At 50.7% G+C, this 23,814-nt stretch overlaps 1 protein-coding gene across 2 annotated transcripts in view; it reads left to right on the top strand.

Moving 5' to 3' along the window:
* The window catches only part of TCF7L1 (transcription factor 7 like 1), a gene marked incomplete at both ends in the record, with an annotated part of 123,895 nt that overhangs the window by 83,501 nt on the left and 16,580 nt on the right, over positions 1–23,814 (top strand). For both annotated transcript variants that reach the window (XM_080711737.1, XM_080711738.1), the window contains one exon: positions 22,079–22,162. In XM_080711737.1, the coding sequence (XP_080567863.1) occupies positions 22,079–22,162 (84 nt within the window). The remainder of the gene's footprint in view (positions 1–22,078; positions 22,163–23,814) is intronic.

Genomic DNA, 23,814 nt, shown 5'->3' on the forward strand with positions numbered 1-23,814 from the left:
GTGGGGGGGGGGTGCTGTCCCTCTCGTGTGTGTCCGTTTCTGTGGTGTGAACACTCTCCCCATGTCAGTTTCTGCTATTGCGATAACTCCACGGAGCACTGTATTTGGAAGCGATGCTTATGCCCAGGAGCAGCCTTCCCCGGGAGACGCCTGCCATGCAGGAACCAGGAACATCTATCATCCGTGAACCTCCCCCCCACAGAAAGAGATAATTTAACCATTTAGTTATTTATTTTTGGAACTGAGGATCAAACCTAAGGACATAGTATCTCCAGCTGTACCCACAGCTCTTTTTATTTTTTATTTTTATTTTATTTATTTATTTTTGGTAGTGGTACTGGGATTCCTGGAAGCCCTTCTACCTCCGGGCTACACTCCCAGACCTGTTTTATTTTTGGAAACAGGGTCTCTTAAGCCAGCGGGGATTACAAGAACGCACCACCACGCCCGGCTTATTTTTTTATTTTGAGCCAGGATCTCACTAACTTTCTGAGGCTATCCTTAAGCCTCTAATCATCCTGCATTTGAACTTTGGTAGACGTTTCAGCCAGCCTGGCCAGCGGTTCCCGTAGCAGGTCTGCGGTAACCCGGGATGCCTTCCTCTTTAGCTGGGGGCTCGAGACTGTGTTGTCTGTTAAGTATTCCGCTTGGAGTCTCATTTGTAATTAACACTGACTGTCTGGAAAGAAAGGGTTTGCCTGGCAAAGGTAAAGTCAAGCGCCTGCAACCAACATTTAATGAGTTTTGCCTGTATAGACCATATTAATTGTGCTTGTTGGCTTTTAATTGTCCTTAAGTTAGTTGTATGGTTAAAAGCCACAGGGCAGGAACTCGGTGGGGGCTCTGTTCCCACCCCTGCACCGTGTCCTCACCAGCCTGTGCCAGGCTCAGGCCCCCTCCCCTAGCCTCTCTGAGAATAGAACTGGGCCCAGAAAAGCTGCCTTTCCTAAGGTCAAGCTGGCGGGCCAAGATTGAAAAGGACCAGTCGGGCCTGGTGGTACCCATATGGAAACCCAGTACGTGGGAGGCTGAATCAGGAGGATCATGGGTTCGAGGACAACCTCCGCAAGTGGTGAGACTCAGCAACCTAGCAAGACCCTGTTTGATAAAAAAATATATATATATAAAATAACCCGGGCATGGTGGTGTACGCTTGTCATCCCAGCATTCAGGAGGCTGAGACAGGAGGATCGCAGTTCGTGGCCAGCCTCAGCTACTTAGTGAGGCCCTTTGCAACTCAGTGAGACCCTGTTTCAAAAATAAAGAATAAATAATAGGGCTGGGGGTGTATCTTGGAGGTAGAATGCTCCTGGGTTCCAACCCCAGTACTGCAAGGAAGGAAGGAAGGGGGCTGGGGGTGCAGTTTGGAGAATGCCCCTGGGTTCCATCCCCAATACTGAAAAAAAGAAATAAAAGTAGAGCTGGGGGTGTAGCTCAGAGGTAGATGCCCCTGGGTTTGACCCTCAGCAACACCAAAAAGTAAAATAAAAGAAAGGAAGGGGGAATAGAGGGAGGGGAGGGCCTTGGGGGAATGCCCTGTTATATGAGGAAAGACCCCGGCAGAGCCAGCCAGGACTGGAACTGGCTGCCCTGAGAGCTGGCCCCCTGCCCACAGCTGCTTGGTGAAGGAATAGAGCCTGGCTCATGAAGCCAGGTGGGCATCGCCCGAGGTTTGTTAGAAACAGAGCCCAAGGCTCCCTCCACACCTGTTGGCCTGGACCCCGTAACGTAAGGAAATCCTCGGCCGAGCTGACAGTCCCTGAGAGGGGCTCTGGCTGGGGACAGTTGCTTAGCACCTCCTGATGCTGAGTGGGGGGTTTTGAGGGTGGTATATTATTTGGATGAGAGTAGGGATTGACTCAAGGGTCCTCTACTACTAAACTCTATCTCAGCTCTTTCATATATATATATATATATATATTTTTTTTTTTCAAAACAGTTCTCACTAAGGCTGAGGTTGGCCTTGAACTTGTGATCCTCCTATCTTAGCCTCCCAAGTACTGCGATTCTAGGCAGGGGCCACTGCCTCTGAGTCCCTATTTTATGTTTTGTTTTGAAACAAGGTTTTAATGAGTTGCTGAAAGTGGCCTCAAACCTGTGGTCCTCCTATCTCTGCCTCCCAAATTTTTCGATTATAAGCACGCACTTCCATGCCCAGCTTCCTTGAGAACATTTTTGGGGGGTGATTTTTTTGTACTGGGGATTGAAACTTGGGGCAGTCTGCCTCCAGACACCCCCCCCCCAACACCAGCCCTGTTTTTTTTTTTTTTTTAATTTTGAAACAGGATCCTACTAAGTTCCTGAGGCTGCCTTCAACCTGCGGTCCTCCTATCTCAGCCTGCCACGCACTGGGATTACACTGGTGAGCCATCACACCTGGCTTCCTGGAGATTTGAATCATGGGGCCAGGGGCCAGGACCCCTCCTGCACCTGATCCTCTGCCCACACTCCACTGCCGTTCCAGATTGACTTGTGTGCACCTGCAGGGCAGCGAGAAAGGGCTTTGGGTGCAGAGCGCCTTCTCCAAGTGGCTTCCAGCACCGGCAGCCCTGAGCAGGGCCGGGCCGGCTACCTCCAGTCCTGCCCACCCCCCCCAGCTCAGTTTTGCTAAGAGAGAGACTCCGTCCCCATCCTTTGCAGTGAGGTTTCTCAGCCAGGAGTGAGCCTGGCCTTTCCAGCCTGGGGTCCCCAAGGTCTCCGCAGTGATTAACTGGGTCGGCTGGCTGCAGCCTTTGTCTGAGCCCCTCCCTCCCTGCCCAGGACCATTGTCTGGGCTGGTGGGTGTTAATCCCGCCTCTGAGAAGCAGGGCGGGGGGGCAGTGTGTGAACAGCAGGCAGCCTTGTCAGTCCATGGGGCTGGACAGCAGTAGGAGGGAAATAGTTAAAACTCCTATTCAGGGCCGCAGGGGAGGAGGGGTGGGCTCTGCAGGCCTGGCCTTGTGCTAATCTTGCTGGAATGTAACCAGTTTGGGCAGTTTCTGGCCTGGGTGTTGCTCTGGGGACCGTGCCCCCCTTCGCAGAGCCTCTCAGAGGTTGCTAGGCTGGCAGCTCGCCCCCAGCAGTACAGGGCCTCCGTGGGTTTGCAGCTGCCGGAATGGGCGGGCTTCCGCGCGGGAGCACCCTGCAGACCTCGGGAGCACTCCGGAGTGCCCGCCTTACCTGCCGAGGGTCGCTGGGGGGCAGCAGAGAACACTGGAGGAGGAAGCCCCAAACCTGTTTGGTAGGCCGCTGAGCTGCCTGGGACCTGGCAAGGGGCAAGCCAAACCTGCTTTGGGCCATAGTGATGTGGGGGTGAAGGGCGCTACAGACTGTTTTAACATTTATTCATTTTATTTTTATTTTTATTTTTTTTGGGGGGGCAGTACTGGGGATTGAACTCAGAGACATTCTACCTCTGATCTATGTCCCCAGCCCTCTTTTTTTTGTGGGTCTGGGGATGGAACCCAGGGGCATTTTACCTCCGAGCTACACCCCCTGCCCTATTTTTTATTCTTTATTTTGAAACCGGGTCTCACTGAGTTGCAGAGGGCCTCACTAAGTAGCTGAGGCTGTCCGCGAACCACGATCCTCCTGTCTCAGCCTCCTGAATGCTGGGATTACAAGTGTGCGCCACCACGCCCGGCTCAGATAACTCTTTACCAAATCCGTAATTTCTCTAAGTTTCTAATTTCTCTCAGTTTCGTGATTTGGGCTTCTTGCAAAAGGCATCACCAGGTAGGTAGCTGAGGCTGGCCCCAAACCTGCAATCCTCCGGTCTCCGCCTCCCAAGTACTGGGATGACAACCGTGCACCGCCGCACCCTGCTTTATTTAACACCTTACAGAGAGAAAGTGGTCTTGTTCTCTGTTATCCACTGCCAGTTTTGTGTGTGGGTGCACGTGTGTGTGCTTGTGTTTTATGGGGGATTGAACCCAGGGATGTTTCTATTTTTTATTTTTCATTTGAAACAGGGTCTTGCTAAGTTACTGAACACTGGCGATAGGACACCCCTGGGTTCAATTTTCAGGAACATAGACACGTGTGTGCACACACACATACGTGCACGCATGCACACACAAACATTTAGTTTCTATCATAATAAAAAGCACACGGTGTCTCCCAGTTCACCCAGCCGAGCCTTCCCTGCACACATCAGCCTTTGACCTGCGCCGTAGAGGTTCCCTGGAGGAGACACACACACACACACACACACACACACACACACACACACCCGGTTTAGAGCACCCTGCGCCATCCACTCTTGGCCTCTGCTTCCCCACGGGGCAGCCTCGCGGCCACCGTCCAACCCAAACTTCCCCTCCCAGGTTTGCACTGAGCCCAAGGGTGCACGCCCCTGGATTGGGGGGCTCCCAGGAGGACAGGATAAAACTGGAGATGGAAGAGAAAACGGCCTGTTGGGCTTCCCCGGCGCCTGTGCTTCAGAAGTCAGAAATCCTCATCTCAGCAAGGCATCACAGGCATAGCTCCTGTCCAGGACTCTCTAGAAACTAGAGGGGTGCCGGGCGTGGTGGCGCACGCTTGTAATCCCCGCGCTTGGGAGGCGGAGACAGGAGGATGGCGCAGGTTCGAAGCCAGCCACGCGCGCTGGTTTAGGAGACCCTGTTTCCAAAATAAAAATGTAAAAATAGGTCTGGGAGTGTAGCCCGGAGGTAGAAGGGCTTCCAGGAACCCCAGTACCACCAAAAAAAAAAAAAAAAAGAAAGAAACTAGAGGGGTGGGCCAGGCACTGTGCCCCTCCCTCCCTGATGGCTGACTTCTGGGGACCGAAGACACTTTCTTTTGAAGTTTGCTTATGTATCAATACATTGGTTCAGCCAGATGTGGTAGCACATGCTTGTAATCCCAGTACTTGGGAGGCTGAGACTGGAGGATCACAGGTTCAAGGACAGGCTCAGCAAGTCGTGAGACTCTCATCAACCTAGGAAGACCCTGTTTCAAAAAAGAAAAAGAAAAAAAAAACTGGGCATGGTGGTGCACACTTGTAATTCCAGCATTTGGGAGGCTAAGACTGGAGGATCACAGTTCGCCAACAGCCTCAGTTACTTAGTGAGGCCCTCTGCAATTTAGTGAGACCCTGCTTTAAAAAATAAAAAATTAAAAAATAGGGCAGGAGGTGTAGCTCCAGAGGTCGAATACCCCTGGGTTCCACCCCGAGACCCGCAAAAAGAAAAAGGAAATAGGACCGGGGAGTATAGCTTGGAGGTAGAATGCCCCTGGATTCAATCCCCAGTGTCACAAACACACCCACAGAATATATCTGTTTGAGCGGGGCTTGTAATCCCAGCATCAGGAGGCAGAGACTGAGGATTGTGGTTTGCGGACAGCCTCAGCTTCTGCTTGTAAGGCCCTTTGCAACGCAGTGAGACCCTGTTTCAAACATAAATAGGACTAAAAAATAGGGCTGGGGATGTAGCTGGGAGGTAGAATGCCCCTGGGTTCCATTCCAGTACCACAAAAGAAAAAAAAAAAAAGTACATCTGTTTGGATAGATCCCTGCGCCACGCCGTGTAGTTGTGCCCTGGACTCCGCTGCTCCAGGTCTAGCTCAAATATCACTCCCCACACCGCCATATGTGACATTTGTCACTCGAGACATAAGCCCGAGGTCCTGCGAGAACTCTGCAGCCCCTGCTAACTTTCTAAGCTGCTGGGTCAGTAACGGCCTCCCCTGGTGTAAACAAGCAGACCCTTTAACAAGACCAATAAACCCAACCTGCGCTTTTATTATCTTTGGGCTGGGCTTGCTTGGGAATTTGTATCTGCAGAAAAATCTTCGCGTACGCCGCTGGGAGGCAAATTTTTCGCATTCATTTTATTTCAGTGGTTTGGCCCCATAAAGCGGGGAGGGTTGGCCCGAGGGAAAATCTGGGCCTGAAAGAATCTGAGTTTGTTTTCGGTGGTAGAAATTAAACAACTTCTCTGGGCCGTGCCCTCAAACTTCAGCCCCGTTCGCTATTGAAAATTGTGTCTCAAGGGGTAACAGGAGCCGTGGGATAATGGACACTGAAAAATGCTTGTAATTTCCCCCTGTTTTCCTTTTTTTTTTTTTCCCCTTGGAGAGCGATCTTTTGGGGAAAACCGGGATGGTTGGAGACCCTTAGAGCCACACGCCTTAAGTTGCATCCAAGCCTCGATTTCCTGGCTTGATTCATTTTTCTGAACAATGAGGTGCTGCAGAGGCCGAAGCGCCTGCCTGCCCAGGGCCGAGGGAGCAGAGCTGAGGAGGGCAGGGCTGCCCGGGAATATCCTGCCCCGGCCAGACTCCACAGGAGTACCGAGTTTGGCAGTCTGGGTGTCTTGGCGCCTGGGACAACAGACAGACATTTTATACAAGTCAGAGAGGGCCCTGAGAATCCCAGGAGGCCCTGGCAGAGCTCTGGGGGTTTGCAGAAACTGCAGGACCCGGAACTTACAAGCTCACCCTCCTCCTCCAAGGCCAGCTCTGCCCCATGGCCCGCGAGAGGGCAACACCCACCCCAGAAATAATGAGGCTGGAGCAGCTGGGTGTTTGCAGAGAAGCAGACCCTGGTGTGAACTTCCTCCCCTAATCCCCTGCATAGCAGGAAGCCCAGTCGTCCCCCCCCCACTTTACCAGGGAGGGAGTGGGCTGGGGTTTAGACAAAAGAAAATACATGTTTCCAATCCATCATTTAAAGAGACCCGGTAGGTAAACCAGGGTGTGGAGGCCCCCGGCTTGGAATCCCAGCATTCCGGAGGCCGAAATGGGAGGATGCGATTCGCATACAGGCTCAGCTGCTCAGTGAGGCCCTTTGTAACTCAGTGAGACCCTGTTTCAAAATAAAGAATAAAAAATAGAGCTGGGAGTGTAGCTTGGAGGTAGAATGCCTCTGGGTTCCAGCCCCAGTACTGCAAACAAACAAACAAATAAACCAACCTGGGTTCCATCCCCAGTACTATAAACAAACAGACCTGGTAGGTAAGGTCCAGATGAGGGTCTGGCCAGCCTTTAATGGCTCTGGAAATAGGATTTCGTGACCATACCAGCGTGTGCTGAGGACCCCACATTCAGGAAGCTCTCAGCATCACCGCAGCACCTCTGGATCAAGCAGATATATCCAAGAAGCAGTCTTTGACTCTAGAATACGGGTGGAATTCTCTTGGCACGTGGGATCTCAGCGAGTGTGGTTACTAAGAACTGCTTTCTTGCGGCAGCCCATCTGCCAGGGTCCTGCCTGCTAATAACCTTTCTGCTGCTGCTAACTAAATAGGTTTTGTAGTTTAGGGTACTAAGGATTAAACTCAGGAATATTCTCTCCCTAAGCTACACCCCAGCCCTTTTTACTTTCTTTATTTTGAAACAAGGTCTAGTTAAGTTGCGGAGGGTCTGGGTAAATGGCTGAGGCTGGCCTCGAACCTGCAATCCTCCCGTCTCAGTCTCCCAAGGACTGGGATTACAGTTGTGCACACCTCACCCAGCTCACTAACTAGTATCTTTATGGTTTGCGTTGACTATAGTAATTGAGCAGCATTACGGTTATCAACCGCTTCTGGAATTATTGCTGGTGTGTGTGTGTGTGTGTGTGTGTGTGTGTGTGTGTGTGTGTGTGTGTGTGTTATTTCAACACTCAAGCTCTAAAATTTATTTCCAATAATATTAGGAGAATTATTTGAGCCCCTAAAGCCCACTGTAAAAGTTGACTGTAGTAACAAGGTCCACGGGCCAGTATCTGAGGACGTTTGGCTTCTACCAGGGTGAGTCACACGGGCCAAGCCTTCAATTTCCCACCTCCAGGGCCCCTGTCCCCTAGCAGCTATTACAAAAAGGGTATTTTCAGTGGTTTGTGACTTTAAAGTATGTGAGTCCTGGGTCTACGGAGCCAGTGTGACGTCAGCCTGCTGCCCACCCCTCTGGACCGCAGCGTGGACTTTGTAAAGTGGGGTGTGATGGAGGTTGTACGAACAGAACCAAAAGCCATCCCAAACAGTCAGGGTGGGAAGTGAATTCTGTCCAAGCTAAAAAGAATAGGACCGCCAGGCACAGTGATGTGTGCCTGTAATCCTAGTACTTGGGAGGCTGAGACAAGAGGATCACAGATTGGAGCCCAGCCTCAGCAATTTAGTGAAAGCCTGTTTCAAAACTAAACAATTACCTGAGCATAGTGGCTCATGCTTGTAATCTCGGTATTTGGGAGGCCGAGACAGGAGGACCGCGCAGGTTCGAAGCCAGCCTCAGCTACTTAGTGAGGCCCTTTGCAGCTCAGTGAGACTGTTTCAGAATAAAGGATAAAAAATTGGGCTAGGGATGGAGCTCGGAGGTAGAATGCCCCCCTGGGTTTTATCCCCAGTACTGCAAAAAAAAAAAAAAAGGTAAATAATATTTTAAAAGTTAGAAATAATAGCCATGCGTGGTGGCGCATGCTTGGGAGGCTGAGAAAGGAGAATTGCATAGGTTCGAAGCCAGCCTCGGCTACTGAGTGAGGCTCTCAGCAGCTTAGTGAGACCCTGTTTCCAAATAAAGTATAAAATAGGTCTGGGAGTATAGCCTGGAGGTAGAAAGGGCCAGGGGATGTAGCTTAGAGGCAGAATCACCCTGGGTTCAGTCTCCATTCCCCCCCACCCCCACCCAAAAAAAAAAAAGGATGTCAGTTGAGGGCTTCCTCTCCTGAGGTTCGTCTGGCCCCATGGGCTCTGACAAGCTGGATGGGCAAAGGGAAATGTCCGCAGAGGGCACGAGCCTTCCCCTAGGGATGTGTCACAGGTCCAGGGCGGAAGCCTCCCCCGAAGGCTTTCTTTCACCACGCTGCCAAGTGGGAAGCCGTGGAACCAGGCGAGGAGCCGCCAGTCTGCACCCGCCGGACTCCTGCAGCCACGGGGCCCCTGGGAAACCCAGAGTGGTTGAAGAGCGGCGGGTCACTGGAGCCTGCACCCCACGCCGCCCTCGGGTGGTCCTCCAGCAGAGCCCCTGGGCTACTGCTCAGGACTGGAGGAGAATCTTTGCTGGAGGCTTAGGCCATGGAGGGCAATTATTGGGATTCCCTACTGGTCCATCTTCACTGGTTGCTGCAGAACTCCAAAATAACAGAGGCTCCTCCGCGCATGCGTGAGGGTGCTGTGCGCACATGTATGCAAGGTGTATGTTGTGGCCACGTACCTTCCAAATGCTGCTGGGATCCCCTAGCTATCACGGGCTTGTAATTTCAGTACTTGGGAAGCTGGGACTCAAGGATCACAGGTTCAAGGACAGCCTCAGCAAGTAGTTGATATATCAACCTACTGAGACCCTGTTTCAAAAATAAAAATAAAGCCAGGCATGGTGGCGCAGGCTTGTAATTCCAGCATGTGGGAGGCCGAAACAGGAGGATGGCGGTTCACAGCCAGCCTCAGCTACTTAGTGAGGTCCTTTGCAACTCAGACCCTGTTTCAGAATAAAGAATAAAAAATTGGGCTGGGGATGGAGCTCGGAGGTAGAATGCCCTTGGGTTCCATCCCCAGTAGCACAAAAAAAACCCAAAAAAAACCAAAAAAAAAACAGGCCACAAGTGGTGGCGTCCATTTCTAATCCCAATACTTGGGAGGCTGAGACAGGAGAATGGCAGGTTCACGGCCAGCCTCAGGTACATAGTCAGGCCCTCTGCAATTTAGTGAGATCCTGTTTCATAAAAACAAAAAGACCAGCCAGGTGTGGTGAAGCGTGCATGTAATACCAGCATTTGGAAGGCTGAGACAGGAGGATCACAGGTTTGCAGACAGCCTCAGCTACTTAGTGAGGCCCTTTGCAACTTAGTTAGACCTTGTTTCAAAATGAAGAAAACATAGGCCTGGGGGTGTAGCTCAGAGCTCGAATGCCCCTGGAATCCATCCCCAGTGCCAAGAAAAAGAAGGAAGGAAGGAAGGGAGGGAGGGAGGGAAAGAAAGAAAGAAAGAGAGGGGGGGGGGAGAAAGAAAGAAGGAAAGAAAGAAGAAAGAGGCATTGAACGGAACATGGACAGTCAAGGTGGTAAGTCAGGAAAGTTTGGTCAGGGAACTTATCAGAAATAATCACTGAAATGGGTCACGCCTTCCCAATATGGCTTCATGAATGGAGCTCTCAATCAGCCCAGTGATTTTGTGTGTGTGTGTGTGTGTGTGTGTGTGTGTGTGTGTGTGTGTTTAATATCCTGGGGATTAAACTCAGGAGCATTCTACCTTCAAGTTATACCTCCTGTCCTAATTTTTATGCTTTGTTTGGAAACAAGGTATCACTAAGTTGCTGTTTCTCCCTAAGTTGTTGTGGCTACCATCTTCCTCCTGAGTCAACCTCCCAAATCCTGGGGTTACAGGCATGGCCCACTGTGATTGTCTTTTTAAGACGGCCCAGCCCAGCAAGAAGCGATAGAGACATAGCTAGCGCCTACAGGTCGGCGGATACAGGCCTGAACAGGGCCTGGTTGCCTCCCGGTCTCATTCCCCAAACAGCTAGTTCTGGTAGCAACCTGATGCGCAGGCCGTGCCTAGAAACGCGTGTGCCACGGGTCACTCGGGAAGCGACGAGAGACTGGAAATGTTTTCTGAGCTTCCCTGAGCGGAGCCTGGATGCCTGGAATTCCATGAGGACCCAGCCCTGGATTTGGCCGGGAGAGGTACAGAATGCCCGGTGGCCTCTGTCCCTGCTCAGAGAGAAGGCGAGCACTGTGCCCGCCCAGCTGAGTGTCGGAGGAGTGTTGGGTGTGATGGTGGGTTGGCTCAGTAAGCTTCAGAAACCTCAGCCCAAGCATTTCCTGTCCAGCCTCTGAGGTTGTACCCAGGAGCCCCTGCAAGGGCTGCTCTGAGATTATGGGTTTTCCATATTTACTAGAAACGTGAGCCTGTAGTGCACGTACGTGTCCCGGACCAGGCCGTAGGCATGGAAGAGCCCGTGGTAGTTGGTCACAGTACAGGAGCTCTGTCAACTGTTGGGGTGGGTGGGTGGGTGCCTGTTCTGGGATAGAAAGGAAAAATGTTCAAAGCAGACTTCAGGGCTGGGAGCACGGCTCAGTGGTAGGTAGTTTGCTCAACATGCACAAGGCTCCAGTGTGTACACACACACACACACACACACACACACACACACCCCACACTATAGTAGGGACAGGACTGTAGATCCACAGAGACCATTTTTTTTTTTTTTTTTTTTTTTGGTGGTGGTACTGGGGGTGGAACCCCCAGTACCACCTCTGGACTACATGCCCAGACCTCTATTTTATACTTTACTTGGAAACAGGGTCTCACTAAGTTACTGAGAGCCTCACTGAGGCTGGCCTCGAACCTGTGCGATCCTCCCGTCTCAGCCTCCCAAGCGCCGCCACGCCCGGCCCACAGAGACCATCTTTGAAGGTGGACACTGCGGTGCTGTGGAGGGTACATGTGAGCAGCTGAGGACGGCCCTAGCCTCAAATTAGGATCACATGGGAGCTTTTTAAAAAAAAGCGGAGCCATAATCCCAGTTATACGGGAGGCTGAGGCAGGAGAAGCGCAGGTCAAGGATAGCTCCAGCAATTTAGTGAGACTCTCAGAAACTTCGTGAAACCTTGCTTCAAATAAAAAGTGCTGGGGGGACCGGTCATGGTGGTGCACGCTTGTAATCCCAGTACTTGGGAGGCTGAGACAGGAGAATCACAGCTTCTTTGCAGCCTGTCACAGCTACTTAGTACAACACTCTGAAACTTTGTGAGAACCTGTTTCAACATAAAGAATGAAAAATAGGAGCGGAGCGTAGTGGCGCACAGTTGTGACCCCAGCGTTCCGGAGGCTGAGACAGGAGGATGGCGGTTCGTGGACAGCCTCAGCCACTTGGTGAGGTTCTTAGCAACTCAGTGAGACCCTGTTTCAAAATAAAGAATAATTTAAAAATATAGGGCCGGCGGTGAAGCTTGGAGGTAGAATGCCCTTGGGTTCCATCCCCAGTACCACCAAAAAAAAAAAAAAAAAAAAAAAAAGGGCTGGGTTCAATCCACAGTGTCACACACAAAAGGCATATATAATATATATCATAAGGTATTTAACATTTTTCCAGTGAGATTTCTTAAAGCTATATTTTGCTAACATCCTTAATTACCTCCTTAGAACACATTCCAAGAGGTGGTAAGCCTTTATTTACTTATTTTTGTAGCACTAGGGATGAAACCCAGGCGCATTCTACCTCTGAGCTTCTCCCTTTGAAAACAGGGTCTCACTAAGTTGCAGAGTGCCTAAGTGGCTGAGGCTGGCCCCAAACCTGCGATCCTCCTGCCTCTCGGCCTCCCAAGTACTGGGATCACATGTGTGCGCCACCATGCCCGGCTGATGGGAAGTCTTTAGAAGACTTGATTCAGACCTTGACGTCGGATAAGAAAGGATTTGGTAATTTATCTCTTAACCGACAGACCACGGAGAAGTGCCCATGGTCACTAAGAGACAAAAAGGCCTTTGCCAACTGGATAGGTTGACAAGAGCCAGCTCATTACTGGGTCTGCAGCTTCCTCGTCTCGATTTCTACAGCTGTGGGAGTGGAGCCCAGGAGAGGTCGGCCCTTCCCAGATCTTCTGGTCTGACCCTTCAGGCGAGAAAGGCTGCCACTGCGCACGCAGCACCACCTGGGGGCAGTGTGGAGCCGCGCACCAGACTGGAATGCCTTCCAGTTTAACTAGAGAGAAATCTTGAGTCATACAGTTACTCTTTTGTTGTGACTTTTATTACTTCTGCAGATAGGCATTCAAAATGTTGTTTCACTTGCATTAATGTTTCATTCCCTTTATTTGCCTCTATAGTTACATAGTTTATTTATTTATTTATTTTGGTACAAGGGATCAAACCCTGGGGCATTCTACCTCCCAGGGTGTACCCCAGCCCTGGTTTTGTTTTTTGTTTTTTGTTTTGCAGGTCTGGGATGGAACCCAAGTGTATTATACCTCTGAGCTTTACTCCCTGCCCCCCCCCCCTTTTTAAATTCTTTTTTTGAAACAGGGTCTCACTAAGTTGCAGAGGGCCTCACTAAGTAGCCGAGGCCAGCCGTGAACCGCGATCCTCAGGTCTCAGCCTCCCGAATGCTGGAATTACAAGCAAGCACCCCCACTCCTGGCTTACTTTTTATTTTGAAAGTGTCTCACAAAGTTGTTCAAGGTCTCACTATGTTGCTGAGGCTGGCAACCTCAAAACCTCCTGTCTCAGCCTCCCAAGTATGCGGATTCAGGCATGCACCACCACATCAATCAGCAAATGTTATCCTTAAAGAAATGTGCTATTCTTCTGTGTGGACAGTGCATTGACTTGGCTTTTGCATAACATGAATTTCAAAAATGCTTGGTTCAGTAACAGGGCTCAGCGGCATAATCCCAACCTCATGGCCACCAGACTGGGGGTTAGAACCTGTGATCACTTCTCCGTATCAAAGGGGGATTGGTTCCCCATGCAAATACAAAAATCCATGGACGATCAAGTCTATAATATAATATATATATATTGGTACTGGGGTGCCTGGAAACCCGTCTACCTCTGGGCTACACTCCCAGACCTATTTTCATATTTTTATTTGGATACAGGGTCTCTTAAGCCAGCGCACCTGGCTTCGAACAAGCGCAATCCTCCTGTCTCCACCTCCCAAGTGCGGGGATTACAAGCGTGTGCCACCACACTCGGCGTAAGTCTATAATATAATATAAAATAGTGTAGGGTTTTTTTGTAACCTAGGTATATACAAACACATACTCTTCTTTTTCTTTCTTTCTTTCTTTCTTTCTTTCTTTCTTTCCTTCTTTCTTTCTTTTCCTTTTTTGGTACTGGAGGTTGAGAACCCAGGGCCACTCTACCTCTGAGTTACACCCAGTCCTATTTATTTTTTACTTTGAAACAGGGTCTCGCTAAGTTGCTGAGATTGGCCTCAAACCTGTGATCTCCTCTCTCCGCCCCCGACCTCCCATCCCGTATACTTAGACCATCTCTAGATTATTTAATGCGGCTGCTATGAATTACCCTGTGCTGTTTAGGTGTTCAGATTACAGCCACTTGTAATCTGCGGATTGGTGGAATTTGTTGCTGGGAAACCAACCGGGGTTGGTGGGACCCACGGAGGTAGACCCCCGTGGATGCGCAGAGCTGGCTGTATTCCTTGATTTTTGTTATCATTTTATAAGCTGTAGATGAAATATGAAATCTTTGGAAGCAGATCAGTTCCTAGTATGTTTGGTGGTGTCTTCTTGGACCGATAGGCCACCCATTGGCCGAGGGACCCCCATTCCCAACTTTACTGCTTGCCACTGAGAGGACCAGACTACGGACAGCCCCTGGAGCAGCCATGACCTGCCCCTGCATGTGGGATCCCCTGAGTGCTGGCTGGCCAGGAGGCTTCCAGAGACACCTGCACCTCACCAAGAAGTGCTGCGCCCGGGGCTGCGGAGACCAAGGGGCGACTGAGGTTGGGTTGCTGTCACAGGGGGTGGTGACACACACCTGTCCTCCCAGCTCTTGGGAGGCTGAGACAGGAGGATCTCACGTGTGAGGCTAGCATGCGGTAACCTAGCAAGATTCTGTTTCAAGTCTGGCCTGGGGAGTGTCAGTAATAAGTGAGGATGCCTGAGTCCTCCTGTGCATCGACACTTTCTGTGCCCTCCCGACAATATTCGGAATTCATTTAGTCATTCCCCTGGAAGTATGGAAGCCGTATGTGTATGCATATTTACACGTGTTAGGACATGGCTCCTTTACAATACTTCTTTTATTTTCCATACTTGTGTGGGGGTGGTGTTAGGGCTTAAATCCAGGGGCACTCTACCTCTGAACTACACCCCCAGCCCTCTTAACTATTACTTAGAAACAAGATCTCAGTAGGTTGCGGAGGCTGGTCTTAACCCTGCCATCCGCCTCAAGCCCTAGAGATTACAGGCGCGAGCTGGCACTGTCCTCCTTGACTGGGAGCCGGGGCCTGTCTGCAGAAGCGGCTGGTGCCACTTATTCTCCGACTTTGTTCGCCTGTGGCTCACCTGCCGGCCAAGTCCTTCTGGAAGGAATAGACCTCCTGGCCCCTGGGGCTGTGGCGAGTGCCTGGGTGGGCTGGAGCCCTGGGGAAGGGCCTGCTCCGAGGCAGCTCCAGACCCCGGCTGCTGCTCTGCCGCTCTGCGTGGCCGAGATAAGCGCTTCCTGTTCCCCATTGAGTATACACAGGTCCAGCTTCCTTTCTGCTTAATACCTGGGATGCCGTCCAGCTCCCTCCCCCGAGGGAAAGGCCCCGGGCCGCGGGGTTCCCAGGCTGCCCAGTGGACGGTGCGGCTCTGTGGGCGGCTTGTGTCTGGCCTCGCTCTGTGAGGCCCTCGCCCCTCCACACACCAGCCGGGGAGAAAGGCTCTCCTGGCCATCTCTCCAGACGGAATATCTGTTATCTACCATCAGGACACAATCAGAGAAAGGCTGTGTGTGTGTGTGTGTGTGTGTGGTGTGTGTGTGTGTGTGTGTGTGGCGTGCGCGCATATGCTGGACCTATAGCAGGGTTAACCTGCACTTCTCTTGTCTCAGCCTCCCAAGTACTCGGAGTACACGACGGCATGAGCCACCACACCTGCCTTAATTTTTTTATTTTGGAAGAGTTCTGCTGAGTTGCTAAGACTGGCCTTGAATCTGCCCAACTATACACTTTTGTGTTGGGTAGGTGGGTGGGGATTACTGGGTATTGAACCCAGAGCCATTTTACATTTGGGCTATAGCCCTATTCCTATTTTATCTGTAATTTTGTTTTAAAGGCGTTCTTTTAGCCGGGCGTGGTGGCCATGCTTGTAATCCCCGCGCTTGGGAGGCTGAGACAGGAGGATCGCGCAGGTTCGAAGCCAGCCTCAGCTATTAGTGAGGCTCTCAGCAACTTAGTGAGACCCTGTTTCCAAATAAACTATAAAATAGGTCTGGGAGTATAGCCCGGAGGTAGAAAGCCTCTGGGTTCCACCCCAATACCACTAAATAAATAAGTAAGTAAAGGCGTCCTTTTTTTCTTACCTTTTTGGAACTAGGGATTGAACTCAAAGCGCCGCACCTGCAAAGCAGGCGCTTGGCCACTGAGCTGCATCCCGGCGGGTCTCACTAAGTTGCATTTGAGGTTGCTGAGGCTGGCCATGAGCCTGTGATCATCCTTTCTCAGCCTTCCAAGTACTGGGATGGCATTAGAGTTCCACCCAGCCCAGCCCCACTATGCACTTTTAAGAAATTTTTACCAGCCTGGCATGCTGGCGCACCCTTGTAGTCCCAGCACTTGGGAGGCTGAGACAGGAGGATCCACAGTTCGTGGTCGGCCTTGGCTACTTAGGGAGGCCCTTTGCAACTCAGTGAGACCCTGTTTCAAAATAAAGAATAGAGAGCCCGGCGTGGTGGTGCACGCTTGTAATCCCAGCACTTGGGAGGCTGAGACAGGAGGATCACACAGGTTCGAAGCCAGCCTCAGCTACTTAGTGGGACTCTCAGCAACTTAGTGAGACCCTGTTTCCAAATAAAGTATTAATAAAAATAAAGAAAGAATAAAAAAAAATAGGGCTGGGGCTGTAGCTCGGTGGTAGAATGCTCCTGGGTTCCATCCCCATTGCTGAAAAGAAAAAAAGGCTGAGGTAGCAACACCCCTGGTTTCTGCCCCCAGTACCACAAAAAAGCAAGAAATGGGAGCATTTTGTTTTGTGGTTTGTTTGGTTTTTGGCACTAAAAAGAAATGATGCCCAGAAGCATTCTACCTTCAAGCCACACCCCAAGTCTGATTTTATTTCTTAGGTGGAAACAGGGTCTTGCTAGGTGACGGGCGTCTCACTCTTTGCTGAGGCTGGCCTCAAATGTGTGCTCCTCCTGTCTCCCAAGTACTAGGCTTACAGGTGTGCACCGCCTCGCCCATCTGAGCTGAGCGTTTTGAACAGGTTTTCGTCACTGGTGGAGAGCCATTCATTAGCCTTCGCTGCCTACCTCTTCTGCTAGCAGTGTACCCGTGCACCCTGAGCAGGAATTCTCACTTCTTTACTGAGTGGAAGTTTGGCGCTCTGTGCGTGCGTGCGCGTCTGTCTGTCTGTCTGTCTATCACTGAGGGTGGATCCCAGGGGGCAGTCCACCACTGAGCTACACCCCTACCCCTTTTTTGTTTTATATTTCCAAACCAGCTCTCCATAAACTACCACTCAATGGTGCTGGCCTCAAACCTGCTGGCCTCCTGCCTCAGCCTCCCTAGTCCTGGGATTGCAGGCAGGCGCCACCAGGCCTGGCTTTTTTAGGTCTCCGGCCTCACTATTTACCACTGGAGACCCGTCAGGCAGGAAGGACTGGTCGTGGAAACTGAAAAGGCCTCCTTCTCTGCAAAGCTGGAGATAAGGGCCCTTCCTGAGCGCAGGGGCCTGTCCCTCTCAGGCAGGCAGCCTGAGGAGAAGGGAAAGGGCTCCTGGGGGCTCCAGCACCCCCCTGGGGACTGGGGCTTGCCTTCCTCAATTCCTCTTTGGGCGCTGTACATGGGTTCCAAACATGAAACTTGGATTCCTCCAGGGCCCGACCCTGCTGGAAGGGTTTCTTCTGAAAACCTGCAGACCCGCATCCCCCAACATCCTGGGATGGGGTGGGTCTGGCTGGACAGGAGCCCTCCCTGCCTTCTGGGAGCAGGAGGGTTAATCTGCAGAGCCTACTGCGAGTCCTGCCTCTATGGGGCATGCTGGGATTTCCTCCCAACTGTTTTACATCCGAAGATTTGTGTGTTGGGGAAATTCCAGGGCACAGCTGCAATTAATCTGCTGCTTGGAGCAGGGTCTTCTAGGATGCATCCTGGTCTCCCGCGGGGAAGGGAGCTCTACCTCTCTGGGGAGAACATCCTTCAGAGTGACCCTAGGCTTTGTCAGGCGGAAACAGCCCACCTGGTGAGCTAGCCCACCTGGTGAGCGGGCCCAAGGGCGCACAGAGTTGAAATGGTGGTGCAGCCAGTGCTTGGGAGGCTGAGGCAGGAGGATCACAGGCTCTATTTCAATATTAAAAAAAAAAAAAAATAGCCGGGTGTGGTGGTGCACACTTGTAATCCCGGTCGGTACTTGGGAGGCTGAGACAGAAGGATCGGGGTTCTTAGCCCTTTGCAACTTAGTGAGGCCCTGTTTCAAAATAAAGAATAAAAAATCGGGCTGGGGGTGTAGCTTGGAATGTGTAGAATGCCCCTGGGGTTCAGTCCCCATCACCACAAAATAAAGACAGAATAAAAAATTGGGCTGGGGTGTAGCTCAAAGGTAGACGCCCTTAGGTTCAATCCCCAGCACCACAAATAAAATAAAAATAAAAAGGTTTGGGAGGTAGCTCAGAGGTAGAATACCCCTGGATTCAATCCCCAGTAGGAAAAAAAAATCAATGAGGAACAGCGCCCCTCTAAGTAATAAAGCTGGAATAGCACAGATGACACATGGTCACACTGAATACATATTTATTACCCTGAGTAAAGAATGTAGAGATACAGATCTGAAGCACCCTGATTAGCATTCCACAGTATATAACAAGAGAGAACAAACCACCACGACCAAATAGGGCTTACCTGGACAACGCAAAGGTGCTCCAGTGTAAGGAAATCCACCACTGCGCACATCCCACGAATGAGTCAGGCACAGAAACCGCAGCACCGTTCTGGTAGGTGCCGAGAAGATTCAACAACCGTTCCAATAAAAATAATATTGGCACACGCCCGTAATCCCAGTACATGGTAGGCTGAGACAGGTTCGAAGCCAGCTTCGGCCATTTAGTTAGACTTGGCTTCCAATATATTCATTCTTTGTTTTTATATATTACATATTATAGTTATTTTTTGAAACAGGATCTCACTAAGTTGCACTGGGCCTCACTAAGTAGCTAAGACTGGCAGCGATCCTGAGATCCTGAGATCCCCCTGCCTCGGGCTCCCAAGTTCTGGGATTACAAGTGTGCATGTTGTTTCTCCTCCCCTCCATCTCCTCCTCCTCCTCCTCCTCCTCCTCCTCCTCCTCCTCCTCCTCCTCCTCCTCCTCCTCCAGTTCTTAACCCAGAAATGGTACCCTAGAAGTGTATCTTTACTCTTGCTTCACCATCAGTAAAACCGATGCTATAGGGTCCCAGGGTCACATCCCAGGAGGGAGGCTGCGGGCCTGGTTCATGTGCGCACGCGCATTGTGGCCTTGTTCCTGTGCGCATGTGCATCGTGTATCGTGTATCTTGTCTTTCTAACTAGGAGCTGAGCCTGGAGTCACCAGTTGCAGGAACCCATTGATAGCGTAGAGAAACCAGCCACTTTAATTTACCCACAAACCAATACTGTGCAAAGGCTCTGAATTCAGCCATGTGTCATTTCATCCCCAAGGACATCCCCCCGGCCTAAGAACTCAGAACTGCACAGCCACCGCAAATCCTGGCTGAGACAGAAAGTACGCAGGTTCGCCGCCAGCCCCTGCAAGGAGTGAGATTCTCATTGACCTTGCAAGACCCTGCTTCAAAATAAAAATTAGAAATAGGGCTGAGGGTGTAGCTCGGAGGTAGAATGCCCCTGGGTTTCATCCCTAGTACTACATACATACATACATATGTACAGTCTTTATGTGAGGGGGGACTTTGGGACAGGAGAAGTCAGTGTGGTCTCTAAACCCTCCTGTTAGGTAGTTAAAACACCAAGCAAGAGCCGTCCGTGGTGGCACACACTCGTAATCCCAGCATTCGGGAGGCTGAGACTGGAGGATCCGTTTCACAGCCAGTCTCAGCTACTTAGTGAGGCTCTTTGCAACTCAGTGAGACCCTGTTTCAAAAATAAAGAATAAGCAGGGCGTGGTGGCACACGCTTGTAATCCAGCATTCCAGAGGCTGAGACCAGAGGATCGCCGTTCGTGGACAGCCTCAGATACTTAGCGAGGCCCTCCACAACTTAGTGAGATCATGTTTCAAAATAAAGAATTAAAGAATAAAAAATAGGGCAGGGGGTGTAGCTCGGAGGTCAAATGCTCCTGGGTTCCATTCCCAAACCTGCAAAAAAAATAAAAAATAGAGCAGGGGGTGTTGCTCAGAGGTCAAATGTCCCTGGGTACCATTCCCAGACCACAAAACAAAACAACAACCACAACAAAAAAAACACCAAGCAAGCCGGCTGTGGTAGTACACGTTTATAATTCCATCAGCATTGAGGAGGAGGACACTGGAGGGTGGCGTTCGCAGATAGCCTCAGCTAATTAACAAGACCCTTCGCAACTCAATGAGACCCTGTTTAAAAAAAATAAGCCGGGCGTGGTGGCGCACACTTGTAATCCCCGCGCTTGGGAGGCTGAGACAGGAGGATCGCACAGGTTCAAAGCCAGCCTCAGCTGGCTTAGGAGACCCTGTTTCCAAATAAATATAAAATAGGTCTGGGCGTGTAGCCCAGAGGTAGAAGGGCATCCAGGAACCCCAGTACCACCAAAAAAAAAAAACAAAAAAGAATGTCTGAGTAGACATTTCTCACTCTGACCAAGGGAATATAAGTAACTATATAAATATGTATATTTATTTTTATTTGTTTATTTCTTTTTGGTGGTACTGGGGTTCCTGGAAGCCCTTCTACCTCCGGGCAATCCCAGCATTCAGGAGGTTGAGACCTGAGGACCGTAAGGCCTCAGCTACTTAGTGAGGCCTTTCTCAACTCAGTGAGATCTTGTCTCAAAAAATTTAAAAAATAATAAAAAATAGGACCAGGAATATAGCTCGGAGGTAGAATGCCCTTGGGTTCCATTCCCAGTACCGTAAATAATAATAATAACAACAACAACAATAATAGCTACCACGAATGAGGCCTTCATATCTGACAGTGTCCTCAAACCTTCTGGCACCGAAGCGTAGTGATCTCCATTGCAGGCATGAAATGAAGGCCCCATAGTGGAGCCCCTGCGCCAGGGCCACACAGCCCAAGCCCCTGTGTGCTGGACCCAGAAACTGAGCACAGGCCCCCAGTCACAGTGGCGCACGCTTATAATCCCAGTACTTGGGAGGCTGAGACAGGAGGATTGCAGGGTCGCAGCCTCAACTACTTAATGAGGACCTCCGCAACTTCATGAGACCCTGTTTCAAAATAAAGAATAAAATATAGGGCTAGGAGTGTGGCTTATAGTTAGAATGCCCCCGGCTCCATCCTCAGCACCACAAAAAAAGAAGAAGAAGAAGAGGTTTTTCAGGTGTGTGCGCAGGTAACTTAAACCTTGGAGTTGAGTTTCTCGAGGTGACGGGAGTTGGAGGGCGCTGGGTATTGTTTTAAATGGAAAAGATCAGACAATTTGGGTAGGGAAAAATAATTACCCGCTGCTGTAAAGATGTCATCTAAACACCTGGGCGGCAGCTGCAACTTTTCTTTTTTCATTTATTTATTTTGGTTTATCTTTCTTTTTAGGGCTGGGGATTATTATTTTTCTTTTTGGTGCTGAGAATTGACCCCAGGGGCATTCAGCCACCCAGCCACACCCCCAACCCCATTTTATTTGGAAGCAGCTAAGCTGCTGAGGGTCCCGGTAAATTACAGAGGCCTCTAATGCGCGGTCCTCCCATCACCGCCTCCCAAGCGCTGGGATTGCCACCATGGGCCACCGCACCCAGCCGCAGAGGGTTTTGCAGGGAGGGTTGTGTGAGGTTCCGTGCCCAATGGAGCTGAACCTGAAGGGTGGCCAGCTGGGAACCTCTGCCCCCGCCTAGCCCGGATCGTCCCGTGTCTGGGGCAGGCATCTTAACAGGTGTCTTCTTATGTATGTATCTATGTATGTATGTATGAATGTATTTTAGTATTGGGGATGGAACCCAGGGGCATTCTACCTTCGAGCTCCACCCCCAGCCCTATTTTTTATTCTTTATTTCGAAACAGGGTCTCACTGAGTTGCCAAGGGCCTCATTAAGTAGCTCAGGCTGTCCGCGAACCGTGATCCTCCTGTCTCAGCCTCCCGAATGCTGGGATTACAAGTGTGCGCCACCATACCCGGCTTCTTTGAAGGCTTCCGTCTCGCTGCCGTGTATCAGATCTCTTCCCAGCTGAACACTGGGCTGGGGTGCCCTTTGTGTCCCCGCAGGCGATGGAGGGCCGGTGGTGATCGGCTGTGGCCATGTGGAATGTGGTCAGCGGCAGGCCTCCCTCCTGGCAGGGTCTCACCAGCCGCTTGCCCTCTGTCTCCTTACAGTACCTGCAGATGAAATGGCCCCTCCTGGACGTCCCCTCGAGCGCCACCGTCAAGGACACAAGATCCCCGTCTCCAGCACACTTGGTAAGTGGGTTCGGTTTAAAGCACCCAGGGGCCCCTCGCTGGCCTCGTCCCTCCCCCACACGCCAGTATGTGTCCTTTCCGTCCTGTTGGGAGGGATGGATTCTCATTCAGAATCGCCCCGCTCCTCCTCGGGACTACACACGCTGGTTGAAGGGTTTCCCATGGTCAAAGCAGCTGCAGGCACCGACAGGAAAGGATCCATCCATAATCCCAGTACTCCAGAGGCTGAGGCAGGAGGATCGTGGATTTGAGGCCAGCCTCGGCAACATAGCGAGACCCTGCTTCCAAATAAAACACGGAATGGGCTAGGGGTGTAGCTCACAGGTAGAATGCCCCTGAGTTCAATCCCCAGCACCGTGAAGACAAACAGAACTAGCATCTGCATGGTGGTTTTCAGAATTCTTTGCAGGGGTTATGACCGCGTGGATTCTGGGCGCCCCTCGGTTTCAGCTTCATCAGACCTGGGGCTGCTCAAGCTGCATTTGTAAGAAGTTCCCGGGGAGATTGATGGCTGGGGGACAGTATGCATTGAACCCCTGGTCCATTCATCACAATTCCCTGATTATTTTATTTATTTATTTACTTTTTTTTTTTACTGAGTGTGGAACTCAGGGGCACTTTATCACTGAACTGTACTCCCCACCCAAACACACAGTGCCTAAAAGCAAGGCCTAGACATAGAGCCAGCCGTGATTGCAAACACGCCCATAATCCCAGTCCTCAGGAGGCTGACACAGGAGGGCTACAGCTTTAAGGACAGCCTCGGCAATTTAGCCAGGCTCGAGGCTCATAGCAATTTAGCAAGACCCCTGTTTCCAGAATAAAATAAAATTGAGCCAGGCGTGGTGGCACACGCTTGTAGTCACAGTACTCAAAAGGCTAAGACAGGATGATTGCAGGTTCACGGGCAGCCTCAGCTACTTACCTCCACAATTTAGTAAGACCCTGTTTCCACATAAAAATTAAAATAGGTCTGGGGGTGTAGCTCACAGGGAGAATTCCCCTGAGTTTTATCTCTAGTACCACCAGGGGGTGGGGAGGAGAATTGGTCTGGGGGTGAAGTTGGGAGGTCGAATGTCCCCAGGTTCAGTCCTTAGCACCTACACACACACACACACACACACACACACACACACACACACACACACAGCCTAGACATAGTATATGTCATGTACATTTTAAGATACAATGATAAAGGCCAGGTGTGGTGGTTCACGCCTGTAATCCCAGTACTTGGGAGGCTAGTACAGGAAAATCATAGGTTCAAGGACAGTCTCAGCAAGTAACGAGGCTCTCAGCAACCTAGTGAGACCCTGTTTCAAAATGAAAAATAGCCGGGCGTGGTGGCGCACGCTTGTAATCCCCGCGCTTGGGAGGCGGAGACAGGAGGATCGCGCAGGTTCGAAGCCAGCCTCGCTGGCTTAAGAGACCCTGTTTCCAAATAAAAAGTATAAAATAGGTCTGGGAGTATAGCCCGGAGGTAGAAGGTTTTCCAGGAACCCCAGTACCACCAAAAATAAATAAATAAATAAATAAATAAATAAATAAATAAATAAATAAATATTAAAAAATAAAAGAGGGCTGAGGGTGTAGCTTGGAGGTAGAATGCCCCTGGGTTCAACCCCTAGTGCCACTCACAGAAAAAGAAAAGG

Source organism: Muscardinus avellanarius (assembly GCF_963383645.1).
Source record: "Muscardinus avellanarius genome assembly, chromosome: 15".
In the NCBI taxonomy this organism is placed as follows: Eukaryota; Metazoa; Chordata; class Mammalia; order Rodentia; family Gliridae; genus Muscardinus; species Muscardinus avellanarius.